The sequence below is a fragment of the Heloderma suspectum genome, chromosome 1, assembly GCF_057233095.1.
Source record: "Heloderma suspectum isolate Gila_16-S chromosome 1, 16-S_ref, whole genome shotgun sequence".
NCBI lineage: Eukaryota > Metazoa > Chordata > Lepidosauria > Squamata > Helodermatidae > Heloderma > Heloderma suspectum.
This window is the reverse complement of record NC_139458.1, coordinates 398,110,394-398,137,093: the sequence shown is the minus strand read 5'-3', so window position 1 is coordinate 398,137,093 and position 26,700 is coordinate 398,110,394. Positions and strand designations below refer to the sequence as shown.

The 26,700-nt window shown below is 41.1% G+C and overlaps 2 protein-coding genes across 4 annotated transcripts in view; one reads left to right on the top strand and one right to left on the bottom strand.

Annotated features, from left to right (window-relative positions):
* The window catches only part of GPATCH2 (G-patch domain containing 2), a 145,665-nt gene extending 125,323 nt beyond the window's left edge, over window positions 1-20,342 (bottom strand). For all 3 annotated transcript variants that reach the window (XM_084828785.1, XM_084828786.1, XM_084828787.1), the window contains exons 1-3: window positions 20,157-20,342; window positions 11,704-12,420; window positions 7,431-7,492 (exon numbers count right to left, since the gene is read on the bottom strand). In XM_084828785.1, the coding sequence (XP_084684911.1) occupies window positions 7,431-7,492; window positions 11,704-12,420; window positions 20,157-20,212 (835 nt within the window). In that variant the 5' untranslated portion in view covers window positions 20,213-20,342. The remainder of the gene's footprint in view (window positions 1-7,430; window positions 7,493-11,703; window positions 12,421-20,156) is intronic.
* A 256-nt stretch (window positions 20,343-20,598) lies between these two features.
* Window positions 20,599-26,700, top strand: part of SPATA17 (spermatogenesis associated 17) — a 138,694-nt gene continuing 132,592 nt past the window's right edge. Inside the window, exons 1-2 of the mRNA XM_084828788.1 lie at window positions 20,599-20,703; window positions 23,641-23,730. Of these exons, the coding sequence (XP_084684914.1) occupies window positions 20,636-20,703; window positions 23,641-23,730 (158 nt within the window). The 5' untranslated portion in view covers window positions 20,599-20,635. The remainder of the gene's footprint in view (window positions 20,704-23,640; window positions 23,731-26,700) is intronic.

Sequence of the window (26,700 nt, the reverse complement as noted above, 5' to 3'; positions counted from 1 at the left end):
CACTACTGATAGAAGGGAATTCTTGGTCAACCTGAGATATCACAATCAAACAGAAGGGAGGAGGTTCTCTCTTAGGTAAATCAGCTTCAAACCCTGTTTAAAAAGGAATCCTGTCAACATCAATGCCCAAGAAGAGGAAGGAGGACAGATAAGGGAACACACGATCTCTTAACCACAGTTAGTAATTGACCAATATTACATCTTCACTGACCATAACTAAATATGCGAATCCCAACTATTTAACTTCAGTATAGTCTTCTTAAATCAAGGAGACTAGCCTTGGGATTAGTCCCTTTAGACAATGGGAAATAAATGACTTAAAATGAGTACATATTCCTGAATTCTGTTGTGGTGAAATAGAACAGTGGCTGCACTCCAACTCTGAAGCAAGGTTTTATACTGCTATAAAATAGAATGTAGCATTTATTTCAGGACTTCAGTTCAGAAACAATTCCCTATGCAATTCTGGTATTTTCTGATTTACGTTTTTCAATGGGAAAGAAAAAAGAACATGCTTCTTTGGCACTGTTCAGGAAGAACTTTACATTGAATAATTAATACAGATAACAATGCAAATTTGCCTTTCAGATATTCTTGAAAATGCTACATTGCTAAGGATTAGTGTAACAATTTGTTGAAAACACTAGTTAGCCCAACACTTCGCCTTCCCCGTGGCACCAAGAATGGCTTGCAGCATGCCAGTGCGCATGGCATCTTATACATGCTGGGGTTGGGATGCCAGTTGACTAATCAAATATTCCATGAATGCCCTTATATAGGTTGTAGCCAGTCTTTATAACTGTGTCCAGGAAAGGCAGGAATAAGGGCACTACTCCCTAATCCTACATGTCCGTGTACCCATGCATACACTTAGCAACAGCTGACCCTGCCATGCTGCATGACCATATTCATAGAGACATAGAATCACAGAATAGTAGGGCTGAAAGGGGCCTATAAGACCATCCAACCTGCTACTCAATTCAGGAATCTAAGTCAAAGCATCCCTGACAGATGGCTGCCTAGCTTTATTTTGAATGCCTCCAGTGTGGGAGAGCCCATCACCTCCCTCAGTAATTGGTTCCATTGTCGTATTGCTCTAACAGTCAGGAAATTTTTCCTGATGTTCAGCTGGAAACTGGCTTCCTGTAACTTGAGCCCATTATTCCATGTCCTGCACTCTGGGATGATCGAGAAGAAATCCCGGCCTTCCTCTTTGTGACAACCTTTCAAGTACTTGAAGAGCGTTATCATATCTCCCCTCAGTCTTTTCTTCTCAAGGCTAAACATGCCCGGTTCTTTCAGTCTCTCCTATATTTAAATACTGACATTTGCCTCTTATCATTGCATTTTGTTCCTTCAGAAGTCAGAATGTTTTATTGCATTTGACTAAAGCCATTACAAACAACATAACTTCATACATCATGCAATAACGAAACATAGACGTAATTCAAGTTAACGAATCACCTGCATCGTAACTACAGTAGCATTCAGAGTTATTGCATGAATATGTTTTGCGGCCTTAGCAAACAGGGCTGTTTTGTGTGTAACATAAGGGTCGCAATTTGACGAATCTCCACATAAGACACTTTTACCCAGTACGGATGCCAAAATCTGTCCCAGGAATCGCTCCCTGGGATTTCAATATAGATGGCAGTACAGTAAATAACGTGAGATGTTCTCTACCTCTCCCACACCACAGATACAGAACCACAGGTTTCTTGGAACGTGCCTGTATTGTCCTGTCAAGAATATTGTGGGCATGGTTTGGAAGTGCAGTTCTGTAAATGAGGTTCTCAAAAAAGCAAAAAGTGAGAGTTTGTAGGTAGTGGGCTCTTTCATGAGCCATTTTAAACGAGCTGTACCATTGTGAAAAAATTGAAAATTTAATTAGACCTAAGACCTAAGTCCTGGTTATTATCTATTCCATATATCTAATCTCCCAATTTGTTTTTGGCTCCCAATAACCTGAAAATATCTGGTGGAAGGTTTTTTGAGATTAGCAACTCTTGGCATGACTTAGCCCAGCCACCCTTTTTCATTTGTTCTCTCAAGCAAAGTTTAGGGAGGCAGACTTCAGGCATATCCAAGACCCTCTATAATATAGAAGGTCTGCCTTCTGAGCCCTAGCTTCTACTGATACCAAATCTGTCTCTACCCTGAGGAAGGGAGCTGGGGTCCCTGGGGGTACTGCCAGTGCATATCTCAGGAACTTGTTTTGACAAACCTCCAATTCCTTCAAATTGTTACACCTTAACCCCCCAAACTCAATACCATATTGGATGTGAACAACCACTTTTTCAAGGAAGACTTCCAAAGCTGGAGCCACCAACTTGCCCCCCCTGGAACAGAAAAAAATCAAGATAGCTCGAGTTGTCTTTTGTGCTGTTATTTTAATGCTCTGGAGCTGAAACTTCCAAGAACATGTCCCAAAGTATATATACACAGGTATTTGAAGGAGGAAATCTGCTCTGTCTTATTTCCACCTAGCCTGCAATTATACCTGGGGGGACATTTGCTAAAGACCATCACTTAAGATTTAGCATAGTTAATTGTGAATTCATTGTGAGAAGTTTGTTCAAACTTCTCCTCAGCCTGGTTTTGTTCATGGATAGCAGTACCAAGTCATCTGTGAAGATTAATATTGCAACCCTACAGATGCCTATTGTGGTGGTGCCCTGGGCAATTTAATTCATTTACAGTATTATTAATGCAAAGACTGAACAGAAAGGGTGCTAACAAGCATCCTTGCTTGATGTCTTTGGTCATACAGATTTCCTCCAACAATTTCCCATCTGTGCGAACCTTAACCTCATAGTTTTAGTGGTACAGAATTCCCGCATCAGGAATAGCAGTCTCTTATCAATGTTGGTCCCCGCAAGCTTATCCCACAATAGACTCCTGCTAACTGAATCAATGGATGAGGAAAAGTCAATGAAAGCAGCAAATAGTTTTCTGGAAGGACTGGTGGTATATTTGTAAATTAAATAGTGCAAAACAAAAATCTGGTCACCGTGCTGTGGCCTTTCCTAAACCCATTTTGTTCCTGGTGTGAAATGTTATTTTCATCTTCCCAGTCAGACAACTTCTGGAGGAAGAAACAGCTATAAATGTTGGAGCTGATATCCAGTAAACTGACTGGCCAATAGTTCTGAGGTTTAGATTTAGCTCCCTTCTTATAAATTGGAAATATTATATTCATTTTCCATCCTTCAGGGAAGATTCCCCTGGTATTAACATGAGAAAATAATTTTGCAAATAAAGGTGCCCACCATTCAGGATTACTCTTAAAAACCTCCAGCAGGATCATATCCTTCCCAGGTGCTTTGTACACTGCTAAAGCATGGATAAGTTTCCCCACTTGTTCTGTGACTGGGGGCCATTCTAGGTACTCTGTCAAAATCTGGATGGAAGTTGAACCACTGCTGCCAGTACTTGTATCATTTCCAAAGATGTTACTACAATAAGTATGTCAAGTACTAGCTAAAATACATACCTCTAATGTGGGATTTGATCCCTTATCTATTCTAGTAATCAAGTCCCCAAACTTTCTCTCATTCCTGCAAGACCCAGCTCCTTCCATTGAGCCATCATAAACATCTTTTTTTCTTTCTTTTGAAGAAGGTTCTTGTAATCTAAGTGACAAGAAGCCAATGCTTCCAAATCTACTTCCAGCTTCAGCTGCCTTATTCTCCTAGTTAATTGAGACAGGTTTCTTTTAGCTTGTCTGCATTCTGTGTCATACCACCCAACTTTACTGGAGACCAATTCAGGTTGATGGACTGTTGTTGTTAGGAATGGCCTTAAGGCATATGCTATAATCAAGCTGCCATCTATAGGATCTAAGTGTCCTTCAACAATATTTTGGCACACTCTCAAAAGGTAAGAACTAATCAAACGATCCTGGACTGACTGGTTAACAGAGGTAGACCATCTTAAACATTTCCACTTATGACTGTTCTCCCTGTCGTGACCTAGGTAAGGGACACAGTTGGGGAGCTTATATAAAGATGGACCAAAGTACAGGTAAGTGATCACTTTCTGGTTGATCTATAACGTTATAGCTCACCGTAAGACAATAACTTTGTCTAACAAAAGATATAGTCTATAACACTACCTGATCTACCATTAAGAAATGTAGAATACCCATTAGACTTATCCTGCCAACAGCCATGAAGGCATATCAGCTTGAAACAGGACATTAGCTCAACTAGTCTCTGACCCTCTTCGTTAACTATTTTATCCTGTGAAAAGTGAGCATATGAAAAGACATCACTACAATCCAGACTGAAGGAGTTTCCATTTTGGTTAGCCAACATGAGCATTAAAATCACCAAAGACCACTATACTTGCTTCAGGAAACTGTACGTCACAGAGATTCAATACCTCTGCCAACTCTTCCCATAGAATCTTTGAGCACAGTGAAAATGTATCAGGTGGGAAATATACATTTAAGCAAATCAAGGTGCTCAACTCATGCCTCCAGTTACCCTTTACCAATATTGATAAAATAAAATTACTTCCAGATTGGTAGATTACCTCAGCCTTAACCTCAAGCTTCACTGACACTAGTGTGGCCAGCTCTCCCCTGGCTTTTTCTTTCTGATGGTTTTTTGTTGCAGGAAGCAGAAAGGATCTAAACCTCTGGAGCAAAAGAGCTGAGCGGAGTGGTAGTATTATGAGTTGCAAGCACAGGAGATGGATCTCCCTGACACTCAGACCCATCCCCTTGTCCTTGCCATGAGATAGGGATGTTATTTGGATAAGTCACATATGTGGGCAGGGCTTCCTCAGAGTTCTCTCAATTATGAGTGATCTCTTTGAAGGAACAGATCCTACTGTGCCCGTTTGGGGAATGACTGATGACTTTCTTTTGTTGAACCACTTCTTGATATGAAATAGGTGAATTTAGATCTCTGTGCCAGTGTGTGCTTATCCCACTTAAAGGACACATTGTTACTCTTAAAATAGGAGAGTAAATTCCAAATATCATGGCAATGCTCCGAACAGGTGAAGGTAAATTTGTTTTCCTATGCCCCAAGAGGTACAAACATGAGCAAGTCAGGTCCCCTTTGTCCTCCCATAAAATCCTAACTGTGGATAGTAACTCTGATAGAACCTCTGCACTGAGCCATCCATCTGTTTCAGTGGGCAATTATATATGGAGATACAGAAATCAGACTTACCATGGAATCCTTTGTCTGGGATGCCTTTACTAAATCTAAATCATTGTCTACCTGTTTCAACTCCTTCTCTGATTCCCCATGCTCATCTTCTATTCCATTCTGTCCCATGATGGTATCTGGCATGCCAGTTTCCATTGAGTCCTCTTGCCACTCATTTAATATAATTAGATCAGCGTCAGAAAAAGGTGGAAAATTTCAGTAACGCTATGCTGGGTTTCTTCCACTTCTACAAGCTGTTGTCAGAATTCTAGTCTCAGTTAGGCCCACTATGACTTGCATATTGGCGCTCTTTCTTTTAATTTGTCCAGACTGTTAAACATTTTTTCATTAACTTGGGCTGAGAGGAAACATTGGTCCCTAAGGAATTTATATACTTCAGCAAGGACTACCTGATTTTCCTTCTCTATGCCTTATCCGCTAGGTTATCGTGCTGCACAGAACCAAACTTCTGTGGCAATATACCATATTCAGGAGACACCAAGTAAGAATTTCAACACAAAATGTTTGGGTAAGGGGACCAATTGCCCACCATTTCCTGATCTTGTATACCTACAAGGTCCTCCAACTGAAAATCCCTGATATCTTCACCTATCACCATGTAAATATGATTCAATGTGTCTGCCATGGCAGGGGTTAATTTAACTTTAATTGGGTTTTCTTCATTAGATATTCCCTCAGATTCTACTGGGAGACAATATTCCAGTATTGGCCTCTGTGCTGGTGCAGGGGGAAGTTCTTTAAGTTTCTTTTGGCCTTCTGGGCCCTGGTTACTACCATAGTGACCTGATCGCTCTGAATTCACCCCAATACACTGAAGAGAAAGAGAAGGAGAAGAGCAACAGAAAACTTAAAAAGAGGTAAAGAAGAAAAAGGAAAGGTGAAGTTAAAAAGGAATACCCTCTACTAGGAGCGGGGATAAAAGCAGTACAAACTACTGCACACTAAAAGCATGATAACAGTGTGGAACCAAGTCCAGATAATCACCACAGCAGTATATCTAAGTCCAATAGATGCTTCAACTTCTGTCTCTGGCCCTGATCCTCTGACTGAAAGGCAAGCTCTAGCCAGATATATAGTCTGCAGATGGGTGGGGCAAGGGAAGCACATGCCAGAAGACAGCCCAGGTAGAGCAGCTTCTCCTTCTAGTCCTCTCCCTAAACCATTATGTTTCTTTAATTCCACTTCAAACAACTTTTGGAATTATTTTAGCTATACATGGGAGACTAAATAAAAGCCAGAAAGAAGAGCTTGATTTCTTGACTGTTGCCAAGCTACACTTATATCGGCATAACGATGTCCACTATAACTTAAAATGTGCAACTGCTTATATGGAGTCAGCCCATTGCCCTACCTAGCCCAGTTCTATCTACTCTGATCAATTAAGAGGTTTTTGCCAGTCCTGCTGTCCAAGTTTGTTTACTGGAGATGTAGGGCTTAGAACCTGGGACTTTCTGCATGACCACTGAGCTTCTCCCAAATTGATTACAATATTTTAGAATTTCCTTGTTTCATAACAGTTAACTAAGGGTGCAATCCCAGCATAGCATAGCTGGCTGGGAAACGCTGGGAGTTGTAGGACTTTCTTCTGTCTAAACATGCATATGATTGCACCCTAACTTGTTTTTTACCCCATAATTAGCATAATTTGCTTTCTAAAACTTTTAACAAATGCATGCTTTCAATCTTTGAGAATTATCTGACAAGTCAAAATGACCAGCATTAATACATGCGGAACCACACTAGAGTCTTGTGTAGTGGTACCACTGGTGGAAGTATGAGATTGTATGTGAAAAGCACAATAGCAGTGCTTCAGCAGCTGAGATAGTACAGGGGACAGGTCATGCCCTCATTTTGACATTTAACTTAAACATACTTGATTGCATGAATTGCTGTCATAGCACTGTGGCTCATAGTATCAGTTCAGAGAAAAATAATTACAGCAGTGTGTAGCAATTTTTTTTTATCTATCTAAAAAAAACGCCATGCCACAACATTTCAGGCTTCAATGAAAACTTGACCAGAAGACAACTTATGTTTATAGTTTAGGAATTAGGTAGATTGCACTTTTATCTTGGGCCCCAAACATGACACAGCTGCATGGTTAAAAAAAAAAAAACCCTGACAAAATGAAACCCCAAATTTCCTATGTAATAGGTTTTAGAATTTGGGATATACATCAACTACTTGTATAATGCTTCCAGGACTTAACCTGATACAGTTTTGAAAACAAAAAATTAAACTCAGTACCTTGTCTTCCCTCATCATTGGTAAATAAGCCAGCATCACTACTGCTCAAGCTGCTGGATTCGCTGTAATAACAGAGAGAAAGAAACAGATCAAAAGTGCACTTGATATCCCAGTCATAAAATTTTAAAGAGACAAGATTGCACTCAGATGAAACTTAAGCCTTAACAAAACCTAAAAGAAAATAAGATGATTTAAAAAAAAAGGGGGGGATCAAACTGCAAATATCCCATTTCCATTAACTACAGAACATATTATTTTTGGCACATAAAACCACAGGAATCTAATGGGACCCTGACAGTAAGCCAGATGTGACTGCAATGAGGTGCTGACACAATTGATGCATTTTATTATCTGTTTCCATCAAATGCTCACTGCTCCTTTCTTATGCTGTGCAATTCAGTTTGATCCCAAACACCACTGCTCAGTAAAAAAAGAAGAAGTGGGAAGGGGGGTAATCTCAATCAAAACCATTCTGAGCTTTTCTTCAGCACATGAAACACAAATGTCTAGAGATATAATGACTTTTCTTAACATTTGCAAATAATCTGGAAGATATTCTGCATAGAAACACACTGTAATTCTATTATGTAGAGGAAGAAAGAATGTTTACACAATGCTAACCTATAAAATCAAAGTAAAGGTCACCCTGAAGAAAAGCAAGTATTATCGATATGATCAAAATAGCAAAATAATAATAATCAGATTACAATTTACTTCCCTGAGGGTTATTTCACACATTGTTTTCATGTGTATCATCCAAACATTTTAGCTATACATGTAAAAAAATGTAAGCGCACAAATGCTGATTTACAATTATGAGCATCATAGATGTAAATATATCAAGGAGTGGAGCGATAATTGGCTGTGAATGCAGTGCCTGAACATTTCCAACATGTAATGTATGAAGCAGCCCTGAGTCTTGAAACAAAAGCACACCAGGGTGCCATTTAGGGAAGACTTGTGTTTTTCACACCATATGTGATTATTCGTTCAATGTAGTTATTACGGCATTAAAATGTAACCATACCAAATACTCTTGAAAGACACTGCTTTTTTGCAATTTAATCTTGCATATATACACAAAGTGGTCTTTAAAATTTGCTGTGAATCTTCATTCCCCCATATCTGAAATCATTTCTCCTCCCCACTCCCACCCCCATGAAATGGAGCCCATTGACTTCATATCTATCTACAGGGAAGAATGATCTCTATTTATGAAAGCCACAAAGGAGGAGATATGTTCCTTTTCTTTTAGAAATCATATAAACTCACAATGCTTTAGAGAAAAAACATATCTGTGACATTAAACCAGCCTTCTACAGGTCACTGTAGACAATAACTTTATATGAACAGAAGCGAGGCTTGAAATTAGACATACATATCCCCCGTGATTTAAGTTTTAACATTTCCACTCTATCTTTTAATGTTCCTTCAACTGCACTAGGTGCAAAAGCAATTTTATCACTGTCAATTCCATGACAGATCTGGAAAATTTTTGCAGTGGTTAAGGCACTGACAATTGTTCATTTGTGTCCAATTGTGCTCACCCACAAAATTAAGGAGGATGGATTCCAGTCAGAAAAAACAACAACGTGGGAGCAGTTAAAGAGTTAGTATAGATCTAGAACTACATTCAGAAAAGCAGGTGACAGAGTGCTCTTTATGGCTTCTTCTGGTCTACTGGCTCCACTCACATCTAGAAGAGAGAGACATAGCAACCACCACCCACCCTTTCATATTCCTCCAGGATTGACTGCAGCAATGTTCTCTATGTGTGGTTGTCCTTGAAGAAGATTCAAAAGCTTCACAGGACCAAATGCACCAGTTTACCTTGTTAAAGGAAGGATGGTGGGATCATATGACTGATATTCCAACTGCAGAACTGGCTCATGGCTTTCTGTGTATAATTCAAGCTGCTGGTGTTTACCTATAAAGCTCTAAGCCAGGGGCCAGCAACTGGTGGCCCTCCAGATATTTTGGCCTAAAGCTCCCATCAGCCCTAGCCAACGTAGCCAATGGTGAAGGATCATGGGAGTTATAGGCCAAAACATCTTGAGGGCCACAAGTTGCTCACCCCTGCCTGAAGCAGTCTGCCCCCTACCTATGTTATGAAGTGCTTCTCCCTATTTGAGTCCAACCTCATACCTGCTGAGATTGACTGAGAAAACTCTTATTTCAAGAATGTTCAATTTACACTGCAACACCTTCAAAGAAGTACTTCAAATCAGAGAGCTCCCTCCTTAACAAAGCCTACCAGGTTTTTTTTTCTGTAAAGATTTTTAGGAAAGGCCTTTCTGATTTCTTTTAATTGATATTTTTAATTTACTATTTTCATTCCATTTGATATTTAGTATTGTATTCAGCAATTAGAAATATAGGAAGCTACCTTCTGCTGAGTGAGACCATTGGTCCATCTAGCTCAGTAATGTAGACACTGACTGGCACAGGCTCTCCCAGGGTTTCAGGCAGGAGTCTTTCCCAGCCCTAGCTGCAGATGCCACAGATTTAACCTAAGATCATTGGCGTGCAGAGCATGTGCTCTACCACTAAGCTACAGCCCATCCCAAAGTGGGTGTTAGTTGTTAACTGCCTTGTTGCCACTTGCCAAAGGAGGTCCTGTACAATGAGATGATTGCTGAAAGAGCTATGCCTGTTCTGAAGAGCAAATTGCGGAGGAAGAAAAACAGGAATATCAAGGGTGTGAATACAGTATAGTGGGTAGAGTTATGCAGCTCCACTCATACTGAAACAAAAATGTAAAATATAAATGTTAATTATGAAATGTAGGTTTATTATGCTTCCAACCCTTGACCCCAAAAGGAGGTCCGTGACAATAAAGTGTGGAACAATTGTAAACCTACTTCCTTGACCATCTTCCACAATCTCATGACTTTCTGTTCTCCGGACTATTATTTATTTATATTTATTTAGCAACAACAATGTACTAAGCTCACCTTCCTGCTTCATCTCTATATCATTAGCTTACTGAAATGCTAGCAAATATAAAAGTTCTTTAATATGTAAGCTTCTTGCCAACTCATGACCTCCTAGGAAAAGGGCAAAAAAGAGCAACAGAGTATCTTCCACTAAGGGCAGTGCTGCAACCTGTATGGCTGGCTACTATGAATACTTATTTCAACTTGGGCGAGCAAGCATAACACTGAATGCAGAAGTGAGCTGGTACTTACCAGAGGGACAGAGCAGAAGGGGGAAACAAACAGATTTTAAAAACAAAACACACAACCTAAAACTTGCAGTGAATGTGGAACAAGCGGAAATCAGTGGGGAAAAACATTCTGACATATCTTCCAAGACTAGTTTTGGTAGCAAAGAACCAAGACTAGTTTTGGCAGCAAAGTATTTAAATTTGATTTTAAATACTTCCTTGGATTCTGCATGTTTATCTTATTTCTCAAGAGTGGCCTGGTCTCTGTGTTTAAAACAAACAAACAAAAAATTAAGAGTTTCTGCCACAAAGTGTTCGGCAAAAAGAAAAGCTGCATTCTTTATGAAGTATACAAGCTAACATTACTTCTCTTAATTTGGATAATTTTCCTGCAATTCTTATTATATACTTATTCTTTACTGTTGTAAGTTGAAGTGTTAACTGTTTTCCTTTTATCACAACTTTTCATGCTCACCATGAAACACAGGGCAGTATCGAATACTGCCTGTGTGCTAGCAGGACCCACAGCTAGTGCAACAAGTAACTAGCAGATCTTAAAGTGATTGGAAACAAGCAAAACACTCATTTCCAGAAAGGGGCAGGTCAGTGGAATTTTCAGGAAGGAGCTCCGCTCATCTGTCCCATTCCAGAAATGAGAGTTTCTGCTCATTTCCAGGATTACTGTTGGAAGCTCTAGTTCCAATTGTTCAAGGCTGCAATCCTATGCACACTTACTTGAGAGCAAGTACCACTGAACTGTGACTTACATATGCGTTACTCTGCATAGGATTTCACTGAATGTGACGTTCAGAACACCCATCTATTTTCAGATTAATTTTAAATGTTATTTACATGGCTCTATAAAGAAAAATACTTTGGGAACTCTAGAATTATTTCATAATTAGAATTTTGATACTAGGGGCTCTAATGCAGAACAAGGACAGGAAGTCTCCAGTGTTAAATAGTGTACACTTTTATAGCACACTATAATTGTGCACTGCTACTATATTTTGATATTTAAACATAGAAAAAACACTTTAGCATAGATACATAATAACTGCAAGATAAAAAGAAAAAAAAGGAATTAAACAAAAGATTAAAAATAACCTGTCACTCATGTTTTCATCTGAACCCTTTTGCTCTTCATACTCCATTTTATCCTTGCTTGCATGGTTGATTTCATCATTCTCTATTACAACTCCTTCGTCCAAAATTTCTGGTCCTTGCCTATTTGCAGCTAGTTTCCTTTTTTTAACTTTGCTCTTTGTTAGTTCTTGATGTTGGCAAGATCTGCTGTCATTATCCATTTCCTGATCCTTAATGTTATCTTGTTGTTGGGGTAATGTCAGTGTGTTTGTTACTTCTGAAGGTAGATCAATTGCCATTCGTTTCACCTTTCGTCGTCTACGCAGAGTCCTATTTCCTAAATTGTCAACTGCTAGGTCAGGTTCATGCCATAGAGGCCTTTTGCCTCTGAGGTTATTTAAATTTGAAGTTGGCCTGCGTTTTGCAACCAACAATTGATCATCAGAGTCACTATGGTCTTTCTTATTATTAGCATGAGTCTCTCTATAATCCTTGTTTGGTTCCTCAAGGCTGGAATCAGAACCTTCACTTAAACAATGACCAGTCTCCCAGGGGTGATGAGTGTTAAATGAACGTCTTTTCCTTCCCCTTCGCTTTCGGGTCTGGCGCTTTAGAAGGCAAGAGACACTGCGAGAATGATCTCCTGTATCTGCGAACCCTCCTCTTGCTTGTTCTGAACTTTCTTCCAGTGCTGAGACCAGATCATGTACTAGCTCCTCCATCGTCTTACTGAAATGCCTATAATTAGGAAAAACACAATTCCGATTACAAATAATTAAATGAAAGCAAATTGACGATATCAACAGCTATGATCATCATGAGACATTCTAATCCTTCTGGAACTCTGTTTTTTTTTTCTTATTCTAAAGCCTATTTTGGAACACTTAATACCTCAAAGCTTCCCCCTCCCCTGCCCAAATTTTGGAGAAACTAAAGAACTGAGTCCTCAATTTGCCATCGACATGGTGTCACAAAACTCTATGTCAGGTCACCAACCCCCCACCCCCACCCCCTTTCTGACAACCAGCTCTCCCGAGATCTCTGTGAATTTCAGGAAAGACAGGGAGCAATCTCTGAGCTGGCTTTGCAGATCAGTGCCACTTCTGCAAATGCAACAAAAACAATGGAAGGACCACCCCTTCCCACTGAGTTCTCTATTACACACATAGAGCTTGGAGAGGATAGGGTCTTGTTTCACTTTATGCAGGGCTTTGGAAGTAATGCCCCAACACTCTTTTTCTGCTTCCTTTTCCCCAACATAACCATAAGTTGCACGTCAGCAAAAATTTGTGGATACCTCTTCACCAAAATTAGGCATCGTAAGTTCATTCATGTTTCCAAAGCAAACCTAACAAGAAATGTACTGACACAAGAGTAATTTTAATACAGTAACTTATTTGTACCAAAGGATGATCCATTTAATTAGGAAGGTACCAAATTAGCATAATGATTAAGTGCAGAAAGCATTTTTCCTTAAAAAACGTATACATCTAGCAGATTAAAGGCATAGATTTCATTCCAGATTCAAGCATTCAGTTGCTTAAATGTCACTTCTGAACTTATATGAAGAAACAGAATACCATGAAGTGATTCAAAATAGATGTATAGAAAAGATTACCCTATTGCTGTACCATCTTCCACCTTCACCTGTACCTAGAATGTTGTTGAGACTGCATACTTGTATAATCAGGGGCTGGTTTAAACATTTATTTCCCTATGGTATTTGCAGCCACTTCCCATGCAGATGATCCATGAAACAGGAAGTAATATTTAAGTATCTCTGCATATGCCTTTCTAAATACATGGAACATCCACATTCCAGTATTATTTATTTATTTATCGTATGGCACATTTACAACACATTGCAATAAAAACATAAGAGCATAATAAATATGAAATGTAAAATATAAAATATAGACAGGAATATTACAAATGTATGTCTAGGTTACAGATATAGTTTTTTACTTCAGTTGTCACAGCCAGGAAATCAGCAAAGTCTCCATTGTAGGCTCGGTTTTGACATTCTGTCACTATATGTTGGATAGTTTGTTTTTCAGCCCCACAATCACAATTTGATGATGTTGTTTTGCCCCATTTATAAAGGGCATCTGCACATCTACCATGACCCATGTGAATTCAGTTCAAAGTTGTCCATATCGCAAGGGGCTGGTCAAATCCAGGTGGTTTTTCCAAGATGCAGGGCAAACTTCGGCATTGTGGAGGGCAGTTTCCTAGCCAATGTTGTTTCCACGTGTTGAAGATATTGAAATCATCTTCTAGAAGAGCTTTAGCGGTAGACAAATTCCTGTATTCCTTAGGCATGGGATCACTGACTGTGGCATGCAAGCGTTCCAGTCATTTAGACTGGCATACATTGAAGACATATTTAAATTTTACTCTGTTATTCAGGTTGCTCAGTTGGAAAAATTGAGGGGGGGCAGCAACCACAAACATTTAAATTAGCCAACAGTCTAATGTTTTGCAAACTTCAACAATCAATTATACCCACAGCTCAACCTCTGAGTGGTATAATCCAAACAAAACAGGACAGGTAGGGTAGAGTAGGGCTTCAATTCAGACTTATGTAATGACTGCTCATTATAATGAAAGAACAGAGTATTGAATAAAATTATCTATGATGGAAAACCGTATAAATCAACCATTTAAAACATTTGCAGAAGCTGATACAAAATTGACATTGTAACTCAGGCTCTGATTTCAACAGCATCTACTTGAGGGTACCTATTCTTACAAGTTCAGCTTTATTCTTCAGTCCAAATATCTGTCTCAGAGTATCTGCATTCATTCATTTCATTTATGTAATGATACAATAATTTTTATTTATTTTTTAATGGTGAGGCAGCTTGTGCTTATAGGATAGGAGAGTAAGTAAAGTAAAATAAAATAAAATATTCAATCCCATATTGTTCTTTCTAGTTTGTTATCTCTGAAGATGCTCTTTGAGGAGACCCGCTAGAAACATTTTATTAAACATGCAGGAACCTGTTAAATTGGCTTCTCTGTGTGTGCAAGAAGAAACTTTTATCACACTAACAGTGCACTGACAAGAGAAAAAACACTGTAAGAATGCAGAAGGTTTCCAAGGACAGCTGAAGAAATTGTGACTGAATACAGTTATAAAGCGACTTGTAAACATTCAAAACTTGCTAAATGTTTAGTTCCTTGCTCTTTTCCCAACTTAAGGTAAACTAAGTGAAACCCAAGGATATCTCAACAGCCTTTTCTTACTCAGTCACTGTCAGTAGGTGACTACCCATCTTTACTTCAGAAATTCAAGCATTTATACTAAAAAGAGAGAGAGAGATCTATATAAGAAGCATTCAAAACGTGAAAGTTGCTTATTAGCAAAACAAATATTTAAGGCTTATGATAGTATAAGTTGTACTTCTTGAACTTCTCCCAAGCATTTTTATATCTCATTTTCACTGTGTTTTACATCACATAGTGCAGGCAATTACAGCAACACCCCACAGCTAGTGATAAAACTTATTTCTTGTCTCACAGAAGACATTAAGCTAAAGTAATTGTAGTGTGCCTGCAATGACCTTTACGTTTAGCTATAACAATAAAGTTTACTAAATGCTGACCTCTCTACACACTACTAGAATCAGTTTATATGCAGTTTGCAGCAATCACATTGTAACGCTGTTTAAGGTTGTAATCTTGCACTCAGTTGTGTGTGTTTAAGCTTCCTGAATCTAATGGGGGTAAATACATAGAACTGAAGACTGGCAATCCAGGGAAGTTAATAACAGATTATATTTTTAAAATTAAATTATTCTTTTAAAATGTTACATATTTTATTTTAATTACCATCAGTGTTTCTTTAAGAAACTTGTTTAAAATTAAATCTGAATTTAATGAAACATGTTAATAACTGTTTTAAAATGAAATCATTACCATTTATCAGGCAGATTGGGTTAAAACTGCTTTTCTATGTATAGAAATAAAATGGGGGAGAAATATCAGACTTCTGAGGTTAAGCATTATAAGTGACGAAATAAACTGTGTAATGTATGCCTAGACACCACCTAGCTGTTGAGTCCTGCAAGACCTGGTCCCTGCTTTTCTGGCCCATTCCACCTGGCCTGGGAGGGCAGAGCCCTGACTGGCTGGCTGACTGCAGCTCCTAAGGTTGCTACCCCTGTGGTTATTTTTGGTGTCTGGGTTTATGTCTCCTTTGTTTGATCTTACTATAATGATTATTGGATTGTTTAACCCTAGTGTATATTAATGTGAAATGTTTTTATGTGTATGGTTATTTAAATATTGTCATGATTTTTAACTGTTAATTATTTTTAAATGTTGCTATCTTTTATTGTATAAATTATTTGATGCTGTAAGCCACCTTGAGCATGGATTTACCCTGGAAAAGTGCCATACAAATAAACTGATGATATATTATTGTAAGCTTCTTATTCACCCAGTAACTAGTACCTCATCATAGGTGCTAGGATCCAGAAGAAGCCATCCTACTGCCATGTCGGCAATTAGTACCTCATCGCAAGTGCCAGGATCCAGGAGATGCTTATGAAAAGTTCAATCCAATGCATGGAATATTCAACTTGATGCCAAGAATACTTACTCAGAAGCAAATGTTGTTCTGGTCAATGGGACTTCACTTCTAAATATGCGCATAGTATTGCATTCTTAAACCCTACTCAGGCATTCAATTCCCCCATGTGATGAGAATCACATGAGGGAATGCACTGGCTGGCCCTGCCACCTCTGTCACGTCCCCATGCCTACCCTACACACACTGGAGAACATATTATAGTGGGGAGCCTGCTGTACTTATGTAGGTCTTCAGCACAGTTTAGAACCCTGATTATGCAGGGGACTAAATGCAAAGAGAGCCTAGACAAGTACAGCAGGTTCTCCACTGCAGATCTTTGCCCTCCAATACCTGGAGGGCAGTGGAGGCAGGCACAGGGACAAGGCCAGGACTGTCAAGTGCCTCCCTGGTCTCCCTCACTCAGTTGTAACCATGTGAGGAAACTAAATGCCCAAATAGAGCTTTCATCTTCAAGTGACCTTGCTTAGTATCCTTGCACGTGTTAAGAGACAGGCAAATGGAAAGCTCTGGTTTCTAAGCAGGTATAATTCTATAGTGTCTGTGGGCTTCATTTCCAAAGGTTTTAGATTTTGCTTCTAGGTGCAAAGTGGTAGGCGGCAGTATTGCAACCGAAACTCTCCCCAAGACCTGAGTTTGATCCCAGTGGAAGCTGGGTCCCAGGTAGCTGGCTCAGGTCGACTCAGCCCTCCATCCTTCCGAGGTCGGTAAAATGAGTACCCAGCTTGCTGGGGGAAAGGTAGTCACGACTGGGGAAGGCAATGGCAAACCACCCCGCTATAGTCTGCCATGAAAACGCCAGCAAAAGCGGCGTCCCTCTAGGAGTCAGCAATGACTTGGTGCTTGCACAGGAGGAACCTTTCTCATGTATAATAGCACTATTAGGTGCAAACCAATATATGTTGTAGTATCAACCAGTAAATATCTTTGGGATTTTATAATATTTAGCGGTATATAAATATCATAAATAAAAATAAAATAAAATAATAAATATGGCTGCCTGTTCACAAAATATATAAATTTTATCCCATCTGAAATGCGAGTGCAGCAGAAGGTGCAGGACAAGCCTGCAGTTTGCTACTGATTGAAAATCAGTTATGGGGCCTTCATTTAATGCAGGTGTATACAACCTGTGCTCCCCAAGAGCTGAACTGTGGCCCCCATGGGTAACCCAGCCTCACCTCCTCTGCCATCGAATTTTCTCTCCCAGCAATACTGATACCAGCATCCTCACTGGTAGCAGCAATGAGGATACAGCAATTTGTATCAGGATTGCTGGGAAGTGTTTATGTGTGTGTGAGAACAGGTGTGGTTCCTGAACCCTGAGCCAGCATCTCACGCAGCCTCATGTGCACCCCCACTTTAATGTCGGTGTCCTCTTCCCTTTCGAGCCCACAGACATATAGCTAGTAGCATAGCAGGAGCTGTGGCAATGCAGTTATGCTTATACTTTAGGTGGCTGGTATGGCATAACATTTTTTTCTCATGTGTCTGCCTTAATGGAATATGGGCCTTACTAACAATGTTTTGGGCTTAATGCATTTTAGAGTTACAATATTAAACTGGTGCAAGTCTGCTGTTGGTTCTGCCACCAGAAATAGGACAGCAGTTAGTGCTGAAGCCCTCTCCTATCCTGTCCTCGCTATCTACACTACGCTCACATGATTGGACATGCGTAAGTTGCATGTTACATATGCAAGGACTGCTCGAAACCATATTTGCTTTTTGCCTAGCACAGCCCACTGTGATTCACCCACTGTAGAAGCAGAAAACAGCATTATTTGAAATTATGATAGTAGCAGAACATGTACCACTTGGTTATAAGGGTGGTGGTGGGGGGAGTCCCCCATATGGGGCCTAGTTGTCACTAGGCTCTGGCTATGGAATGAGCCAAATTTATAATGTCCCATTTCCCCATGGTAGTGAGAGTGTGATTAATGGAAGTATTTCTTTTCCCAATAGGTATAGCTGGAGTGGGGACCCTCCAGATGTTGTTGGAGGCCATTGGGCATCTGGCTGAGGCTCATGGATTTGGCATCCAAGAAAAGCTGGAGGGTCACAGGTTCCCCTCGCATGAGGTATGGGGAGAGGAGCAGGTATACCACCAGAATTTGTAGAAAAGAAAGACCCTCATTTCTTCATTCCCAGTATCAATGTTTTTTGGGAAACAGAAAAGGAAAAGGAAACAACATGCTTCCTGATTCTGGGAAGGGAGAAATGAGAGTGTCTTTACCCATTGCCCAGGTTGTTTGAAAGGTGTACCTGTCTGCAATACCTGTGCCCTCAACCCTTATACCCATGAGAAATGAAAGCATTCCCTATAATAGTGGTAGGGTGGAGGTGCTTTATCCTCTTCCAATGGATACAGATGTCCATCTGTTTTCATACTATGATCGATTGATCTGTATAGGGGCCAAGGGGTTATAGTTAAGATGGCATGGGGCGAGGACCAGTTAGTATTAGCCTCCCTATTCCAGACAACTACATATCACAACGTAATTGGTGGCTCCAAATTCTGCAGCTTCTTCCTTCCCACCCATACTTTGCACATTTCCGACTCCAAAATCCTAGGCCACAACCCCCACTCCCTCCTTCCTTTTACCATGGACATGAAAGCCCGCTTTCTTTTATTGGCAGGTGAAAACCTATCTTTGCTTATAAACATTCTCAACTATTGACATGAATTTCTGTGCTGCTTTTATTTTGATTGTAACTGTATTGTTTCTAGTGCTTCACATAGTTTGTTTTAACTTTATTTTTGTGCCTTTGTAAGTCATGTTAATACAAAGGTGACCTTGTATGTTAATCATCATGCAAACATCCCCATACAAATCATCATACAAAATCCCCTAACGAGGGGATCTACTTCAACATGCCCACTCCTTGACAGATCTGGAGTACTTACCATTCCTAGATTTCCACAACGCACACATTTCAATCTAAGCCAGATTTGTATCTCTGGCCTTCCTTCCATACAAGAGGTCACTCCTACCTATATTGCATAACCAGAAACAACCAGAAAACCAAGGGCAAGGTAGTTAGCTTCGGCTGCTACTACTGAGCATGCTCTCACAAATTCAGCATGCTCAGTAGATAAGGCAGGGATTTCTTTTAGGCCAGGAGCTAATGCAATGCAGAACAGGATTTCTGTGGAGACTTAACCTTGTGGTAAAAGGAGTGCTCCAGCTTCCCCAAACTCCTCCCATTCACTAGTATGATCCTGAAATAATCATACCAATTGTACAAACAATCATGCCCATCCATCCATCCACATACACAAAAAACATTCTATATTCCCATAAATATCCTCCTGACAGCTAGGATAACCAGATACAAGAGTGGGCAAGGTTCCTGCATCTTTTATAGAAGATGGGATTATAGCAAGTGTAGCTTACATCTGGCCACCCTACTGCTAGCCCTCCCTACTCCACAGGGCCTTTCTTCCTATTCTCATTCCCACCCTGTCCCACCTTATGGAAACCAATTGTGCTATAGCCTCCGGGTGCTCCTTTTTTATTCTCCAAGTCCGACTCGACCTTTATACACAGGTAGGAATTCACTTATCCACAAGCCTCTGTAGCCATGCCTTGGCAAGCAGCTGGACGTACAGACATTAACAGGTAGCGGCGTGGGTCTCTATGCTGTAGCTTCACTTGCTGATTTTTGAACCTGGAGATGCTGTCCAAAGCACGAGCCAAACCAGGCCCGCTTCGCCCGCCCCCCAGCCGGTCAGCTGGCAACCTTATTCACAGGGCCCTCGGCCCTTTCAGCTTTAAAGCTTCTTCCCGCGAAACGGCTTGACCAAGTACCCTCCAAGTCGCCCCCTGCACCTCCTACCCAGGACCAGGACCAGCACCAGGCCGCCCTCCCCGCCCCTCACCAGCTCTTCCTGGCGGCCGGAGGTCTGCTCGGGTTGGGCTCAGCCACCCGGAACATGTACCCGGCGTCCGCCGTCGGCCGCTCCCTGAGGAGACGGGTGCCGCTTTGCAGAGACTCGGGGAGGGTGACAGTCCACCGGGCCACTCTCAGGCTGCCGCTACTGCAGCGCCTCGCACCCCCCCATGATGGTATCCCGGAAGCAGCCGCGGCACTGGAAGGAAACCGGGCCCGACCATTACTTTCTTCCTTTGCAGGGCCGGGAAACCGCACAAAAGGGATTATCCCCACCCCGCCGCTTGACCGACTTTGTTCCCCCGCGTTTCAAGCCGTCCGGCTTCACCCCCGGCCCTTCCCCGTCCCCTCTTCCAGCCTGAGGAGAATTAGTAGCCGCTTCCCGCCGTTCTGGCTGATGTGGTACGGCCCGGTTGCCATGACGACAACTTGTACACCATCAATGGGAGCCGGCTGGGAGGGGGGAAGATGGCTGCTTTGGCCCGGTTGCAAGAGAGGCTACCCAGCTTCAAAGAAGAGTATTTCTTTAGGAACAGGTAATCGGGCCTCGCAGTCCCCGTCCTTTCTGAGGGACCTGGCTTGTCCTCAGAGCAACCACTTCCCCAAGCGATGATTCCAGATTCGGGGCTGATTCTTTCGCTTTAGCCACGTAGCTTCGGGAATTGCCCCCTGGTGTGGTAAGGTTCACACGTATCGCAGGTGGACAAGTTGCTATGGTAACATGAGCACGAGTTATGGGGAATGGGGCATACGTCTCCCCTTTATGTACTGGGCAGGGAGGCAGGGGATAGCGCAACCTGAAGCGTTGGCATAGAAGGCCAATGCCAAGGGATGACCTTGGGGAATACTTACAGTAGGAAAAGACGCCACCACACTACAAACATGCAGAAAAGCAACAGGGACTAGAAGCACAGTATGTCCTTTCCCTTTTGTTGTGGAGATTCCTGACCCTAGAAAGGTGCCTTTACACACACACCCCCACTCTGGCTATTCAAAAGGTATTCCTATTTTCACATTCCATCTCCGTAGCTTTGCTACAAGGAAGCACTTCCACTCCATTATCATGAGGCATGGTGCATTGGGGGGACTGTAACTTGCTAAAGGATGAGGGTGACTTTTTTCCTGTTCCATAAAGTAGAAGTTGCCCCAATAAAGGGAACATTCCAGTCCTTTCTGGGAGTTCCCACAGGCACAGCTGGCGGCTCCCCCAAATCCATTTCAGCCAGTAAATTAAGGGCAACCCCTTCCTCATCTGTGACACTAGGGAATAGGAGCAGCACTGTCTCAAATGAACAAATGGCAGTAGGAATGTGCTGAGTCTTCCAAATGGTAGTAGAAGTCTGTTTCGCCTATATAACTCCATAAGGAGCCATGTTGGCTGTAGGAATCCAAGGATGGTGAGGTGCTTTTTTTAGTAATAGTAGAGTACATCTGCAAATGTCCAAACTTGCCTGTATGTGTAAAGCCGTCTAAATGCTTTTGCCTTCTAAATGGCCATAGAGATACATGGGCACATTGCCTGAAGAACAATGTCAAATAGCGAAAGGGGTGCTATTGTTCCCTTTCCCTTTCCTCCCTGCCAGTTGGAGGAATATACTGCTCATCCAAATGGACATGGAATGGTATCATGAGTTTGCTTTCTGATTGCTGTAAATTGGTCTGTCAGTATGTTTTTGTCTAAACTAAGTAACTCTGTATGGGAGTCAGACATTTTATACATAAAACACTCTTGAATGTTCTTCTATAGCTGTGGTTATTTCCTGAATGGGTAATTGATCTGCTGGGTGGGATCTGGAATGAACATGTACCATAGAGGGGCTACATTTGGACATCACTGAAGTATGGTTTAGAGCCACATGAACGAGTCTTGGGCTTGGGCACTGCCCCCTCCAGCATTGTAATAAGGAAGAGATTGAAAGCATTTTGTCCCATTTTCAATTAACTGTAGTTATACCTGAACTGGAACAAAATGTGGTTAGTTTTAGTTATGATTTGCCCAAACAAGCCACCTTCAAACCATAGTTTATGTTCCTGGCGTGTTTGGATAAATCATATTTACCCTGACAGCCATTTCATTGTAGAAATTCATCTTCATAATAAAATATGCTGTCTGTGAATCAAGGCAGCGGGGGAGAGAGAAGACATAGATTTCAGTTACACAAAGACAGTACTATTTTTACATATAAAAGATAAGTATCGTTATACATAATTGATTTAGAGATAATGACAAATCGTGGTTAGCTGAAAGTGGAAGCATATGCTTACAACCTCCTCATTGGAGGAAGAGAGGGAAGGTAGGATCATGTCCCTACATCTAACACTACGTTATGGTTTAGCATTACATCCAAACCAGGCCACACTGTGAGAAACAGCAGTCTGGTAGTTGGAACGGGCAGAGAGAGAGAGAGAGAGAGATTCAGAATGTTGTAGGGCAGTGAAGGTGAGGCATAAGTACATAGAGAGCTGCTACCAGGTCAGACTAAATGTCCACCTAGCCTAGTATTGTCTACTCCATGGCCATCCTGGCTGGGAATATTGGAGTTGCAGTCCAACAGTTCCGGAGGCTGCCAGGTTGGAGAAGGCTGTCTTTGGGGTGCAGGATACAAGAGAAAGAGTGCCTGCTCACCTCAACTAATGCTGCACTTGAATATTAAAAATAAAATGTAAAGATGGCTTAAGTATTTAGTTCTCTCTTATTTGAAGGAAACAAAATCTGGTCATGCAGCTCCTGTAACTTCTCACCAATTGCAGAAGTGAGGAATAAATAACAATGTCGTCCTTCCAAATGGCCACAGAAATGCACTAGTGTGTTTTGGGATCCTGAAAATTATATTTAGAAAAAAAAAAAGTGATCTGTGAATGGCCATTGGGACATATTGGAAGCCTTTGTCATAAACTTTGGGGATGCCATGCTTATATCCCCCTCCTTAATTCCCAAGGATGTGCACAGTCCTTCCTAATGCCCATAGAAATGTATAGGGGTGATTTTGATCCTACAAGTGGTCCTGATCCTAAACATCAACAGTCCCACTCACCAACTGAGAACTGTCCTGGGAAAACATTGGGAACTCCTCCTACCCCGCCCCCCGCCATACTTTTCAGGTACTTTGGTAGTCATGATAATTTAGGTTTCCCCTACCCCCAATCACTCTACAAATGCATTGTCCTCCTGGCTGGTTATGAAGGAATTGGGATGGATTGGTATTTTGTATGATGTTCTTTAGGAAATATCAGTTGCCATCCTTACTAGGATGCTGTGAGGCTAAAAGATTACTTGGAGCTCCTTGTGGGGGGGAAAGTGGGATAATTCATTTATTGCCCAGCTGTTGCAAGGTAACTTTGTTTTACTAGGTTTAATAAAAGAGAATGAACTTAATTAAGAGAATTTTAAGAGAATATGTTTGTTTATTGTTCTGATCTGAAATGTAACTGACCAAAATGTGACCTGTGAAACTCATTTCATGTGTTTTCAGGTGTGTAGATGAATATAGAAAAACAGAATATTATGCTGCTGTAAAAATTCAGAGTTGGTTTCGAGGATGCAAAGTCCGGGCATACATCAGGTAATGATTTGCAGCCAGATCATAAATATGTTTACTTGAAAGTAAGTCCCACTAAATTCAATGAGACTTTTTTCCTGGCAAAACTACTTTAGTTTATGGTCTTTATATATCTTAGACTACAATCCTGTACAACAGCCTTCCCCAGTGTGATGCCCTCCAGATATCTTAGATACCAACTCCCATAGCCCCAGCTAGGGATGATGGGGTTATAGTCCAAAATATCTGAAGGGCACCAAGTTGGGAAGGCTACTATACACATTTACCTGGGAGAAAATCCCATTAAACTCAATGGGGCTTAATTCTGAGTAACACGTAGGATTGCATCGTAGACCTGGATTTTCAGTTATTTACCATTTGACCAAGTCTAACTGATGTGGCAGATGCTTGCTTGGTTATACCAGAAAATTAAGATCTTGTTTTGCGCGCGCGCACACACATACAGCCCCTCAATTTCTAAATAAGAGAAATTAATAATCTTCAACTATTTTGGAAATTATTTTCCTTCCTAAAAGTTATTAGGATGAATAAGTTATAAGAAATAATTTAAATATCCTCAGGTCAGTCATTAATTTGTGAATGTTAATTACATAGGTTTCACTTGACTGGTAGGTTCTTTTGAAAAGAATTGTGTGTAGAGATTGGTTTGTGTAATATATTTGTTAAAACTTGGCTTCTCCAGACTTGGCTGCCTCTAAAAGGAGCAGACTCCTCCACAGAAGCGCTGTGGGTGAAAATAACCGGCTCAAAAAGTAATTTAGTACTAGGAATATGCTATTGCCATCGTCCCCCAGACCAGAATGCTCAGGGTAATCTTGAGATGGACCAGTTGAATTCCCAACACGTTTCGATACTTAGTCTTTATCAAGGGGGAAACTCTTGGGGGTTCTTTTGGAAGATTCACAGGGAATCCTCTAAAGAATCTCCCAAGAGTTTTTCCCTTGATAAAGACCAAGTGTCGAAACGTGTGCTGGGAATTCAGTTGGTGCAGCTGTTTCTTTTTTTTACTTTGGTTTCCAGCCTTACAGCTGTTTTTCTGGTCCCTATTGGCACTATTGAGATGGAAAATGAAATCAGGGAGGCATCCAAATGAGGAAGTGTTGTAATAATGGCTGACTTCAGTTACCCCCAGTTGACTGAATAAATGCATGTCCCAGCCATGACAAAGAGGTTAAATTTCTCAGTGCCTGAAACAACTGTGCCTCGTTGGTCATGGAACCAACCAGAGGGGAGACGACCCTGGATTTAATCCTAAATGCTGTCACCCAGGACCTAGTTAGAAATATGAATGTTGTTGAAGCAGTCAGAAACAGTGACCACAGTGCTATCAGATTTAGGAAGCAATCCTATAGGATCTGCCCTTGTAAGCCTCCAGACTCAGAGGCTTGGAAGTATCCAATGCAGAACGGGAGATGTGTTTCACCTTCCACTCTGCATTTTAGCTTGATGGGCATTTTCACCCATCTAATGGAGGCTTCAGGGAGCGGGAGGGAAGGAGGCTGGGGACAGCTGGGGATAGCTTGTATCCCCATGTTCCCAGTTTCCTCCCCCGCTGCATTGGCATGCCCCCTTTTATGCTTCTACTAGCTCATGTTTGTGAGCTCGTAGCAGCAGCTGGCACGGTTCTCTCCATGCCTGCTGTGAGAGGGTGGGGAGCACGGTTTCCTGGCTCCAAGGTTGGAGCCCCGTCTTTGACCTCAGAGCCAGTAAACCAAACAATATTATGTCTGCCAGACACTGTCTAGGAGCCATAGGATTACTCTCATATATTAAGAGAGTATATATATAAAATATATAATTTCAGTGGCAAATTTCCAAAGTCCAACACAGACACATTTGATTTCAAATGAGGAAATTTCTCTAAAATGAGAGAACTGGCAAAAAGGAAGTAGAAACGGGGGAGTCAAGAGGGTTAAATATCCTCAAAATGTTTGGAAGTTACTTAAAACCACAATATTAGAAGCTCAGCTAGAATGTGTACCACAGGTTAGGAAAGGTAGCACTCAGTCCAAGCGGTCACCAACATGGTTAACAGGCAGGGTCAAGGAAGCTATTAGAGAAAAGAAGGCTTCCTTCAGAAAATGGAAGTCTTGCACAAATGAGGAAACAAAAAGGAGAACAGACTTGCACAAAGGAGATGCAAGCAGACAATAAGATGCAAAAAAGCATTTTAAGGAGTATATCGCTAACAACATCAAGGGCAACAATAAAGAATTCTTTAAATATATCAGAAGCAGGAAACCAGCTAGGGAGGAAGTTGGACCACTGGATGACAACAGAGTTAAAGGAATACTAAAGGAGGATAAGGAGATTGTGGAGAAGCTGAATGAACTGTTTCATCTGTCTTCACTGCAGAAGATATGGGACAGGTACCTGTGCCTGAACTGATGTTTTCAGGAAGGAAGTCTGATGAATGAGGCAACTAGTGGTGACAAAAGATGAAGTTCTCAACCCTTTTGACAAAGTCTCCAGGATGGTATCGATCCTAGAATCCTTAAAGAACTCACATGTGAAATTGCTGATCATCTAACAAAAATATGTATTATCTCCCTAAGATCAGCCTCTGTACCAGAGGAGAATGGCCAATGTAACGCCAGTTTTTAAAAAGGGATCCAGGGGGTATCTGGGAAATTACAGGCTGGTTAGCTTAATGTCTGTTCCAGATAAATTGGTTGAAGCATTTATTAAAGATAAATTAATAAGCATATAAATATATTTTTCCTGCTTGAAAAGAATCAACACATCTTCCACAAAGGTAAGTCATGTCTCAGTAACCTTTTAGAGTTCTTTGAGCATGTCAATAAACATGTGGACAGGAGTGATTCCTGCACTGAGCAGGGGGTTGGACTTGATGGTCTTACAGGCCCCTTCCAAGCCTACTATTCTATGATTCTATGTGACCTAGTAGACATTATTTACTTGGGCTTCCAAAATGCTTTTGACAAAGTCCCTCACCAAAACCACCTGAGCAAA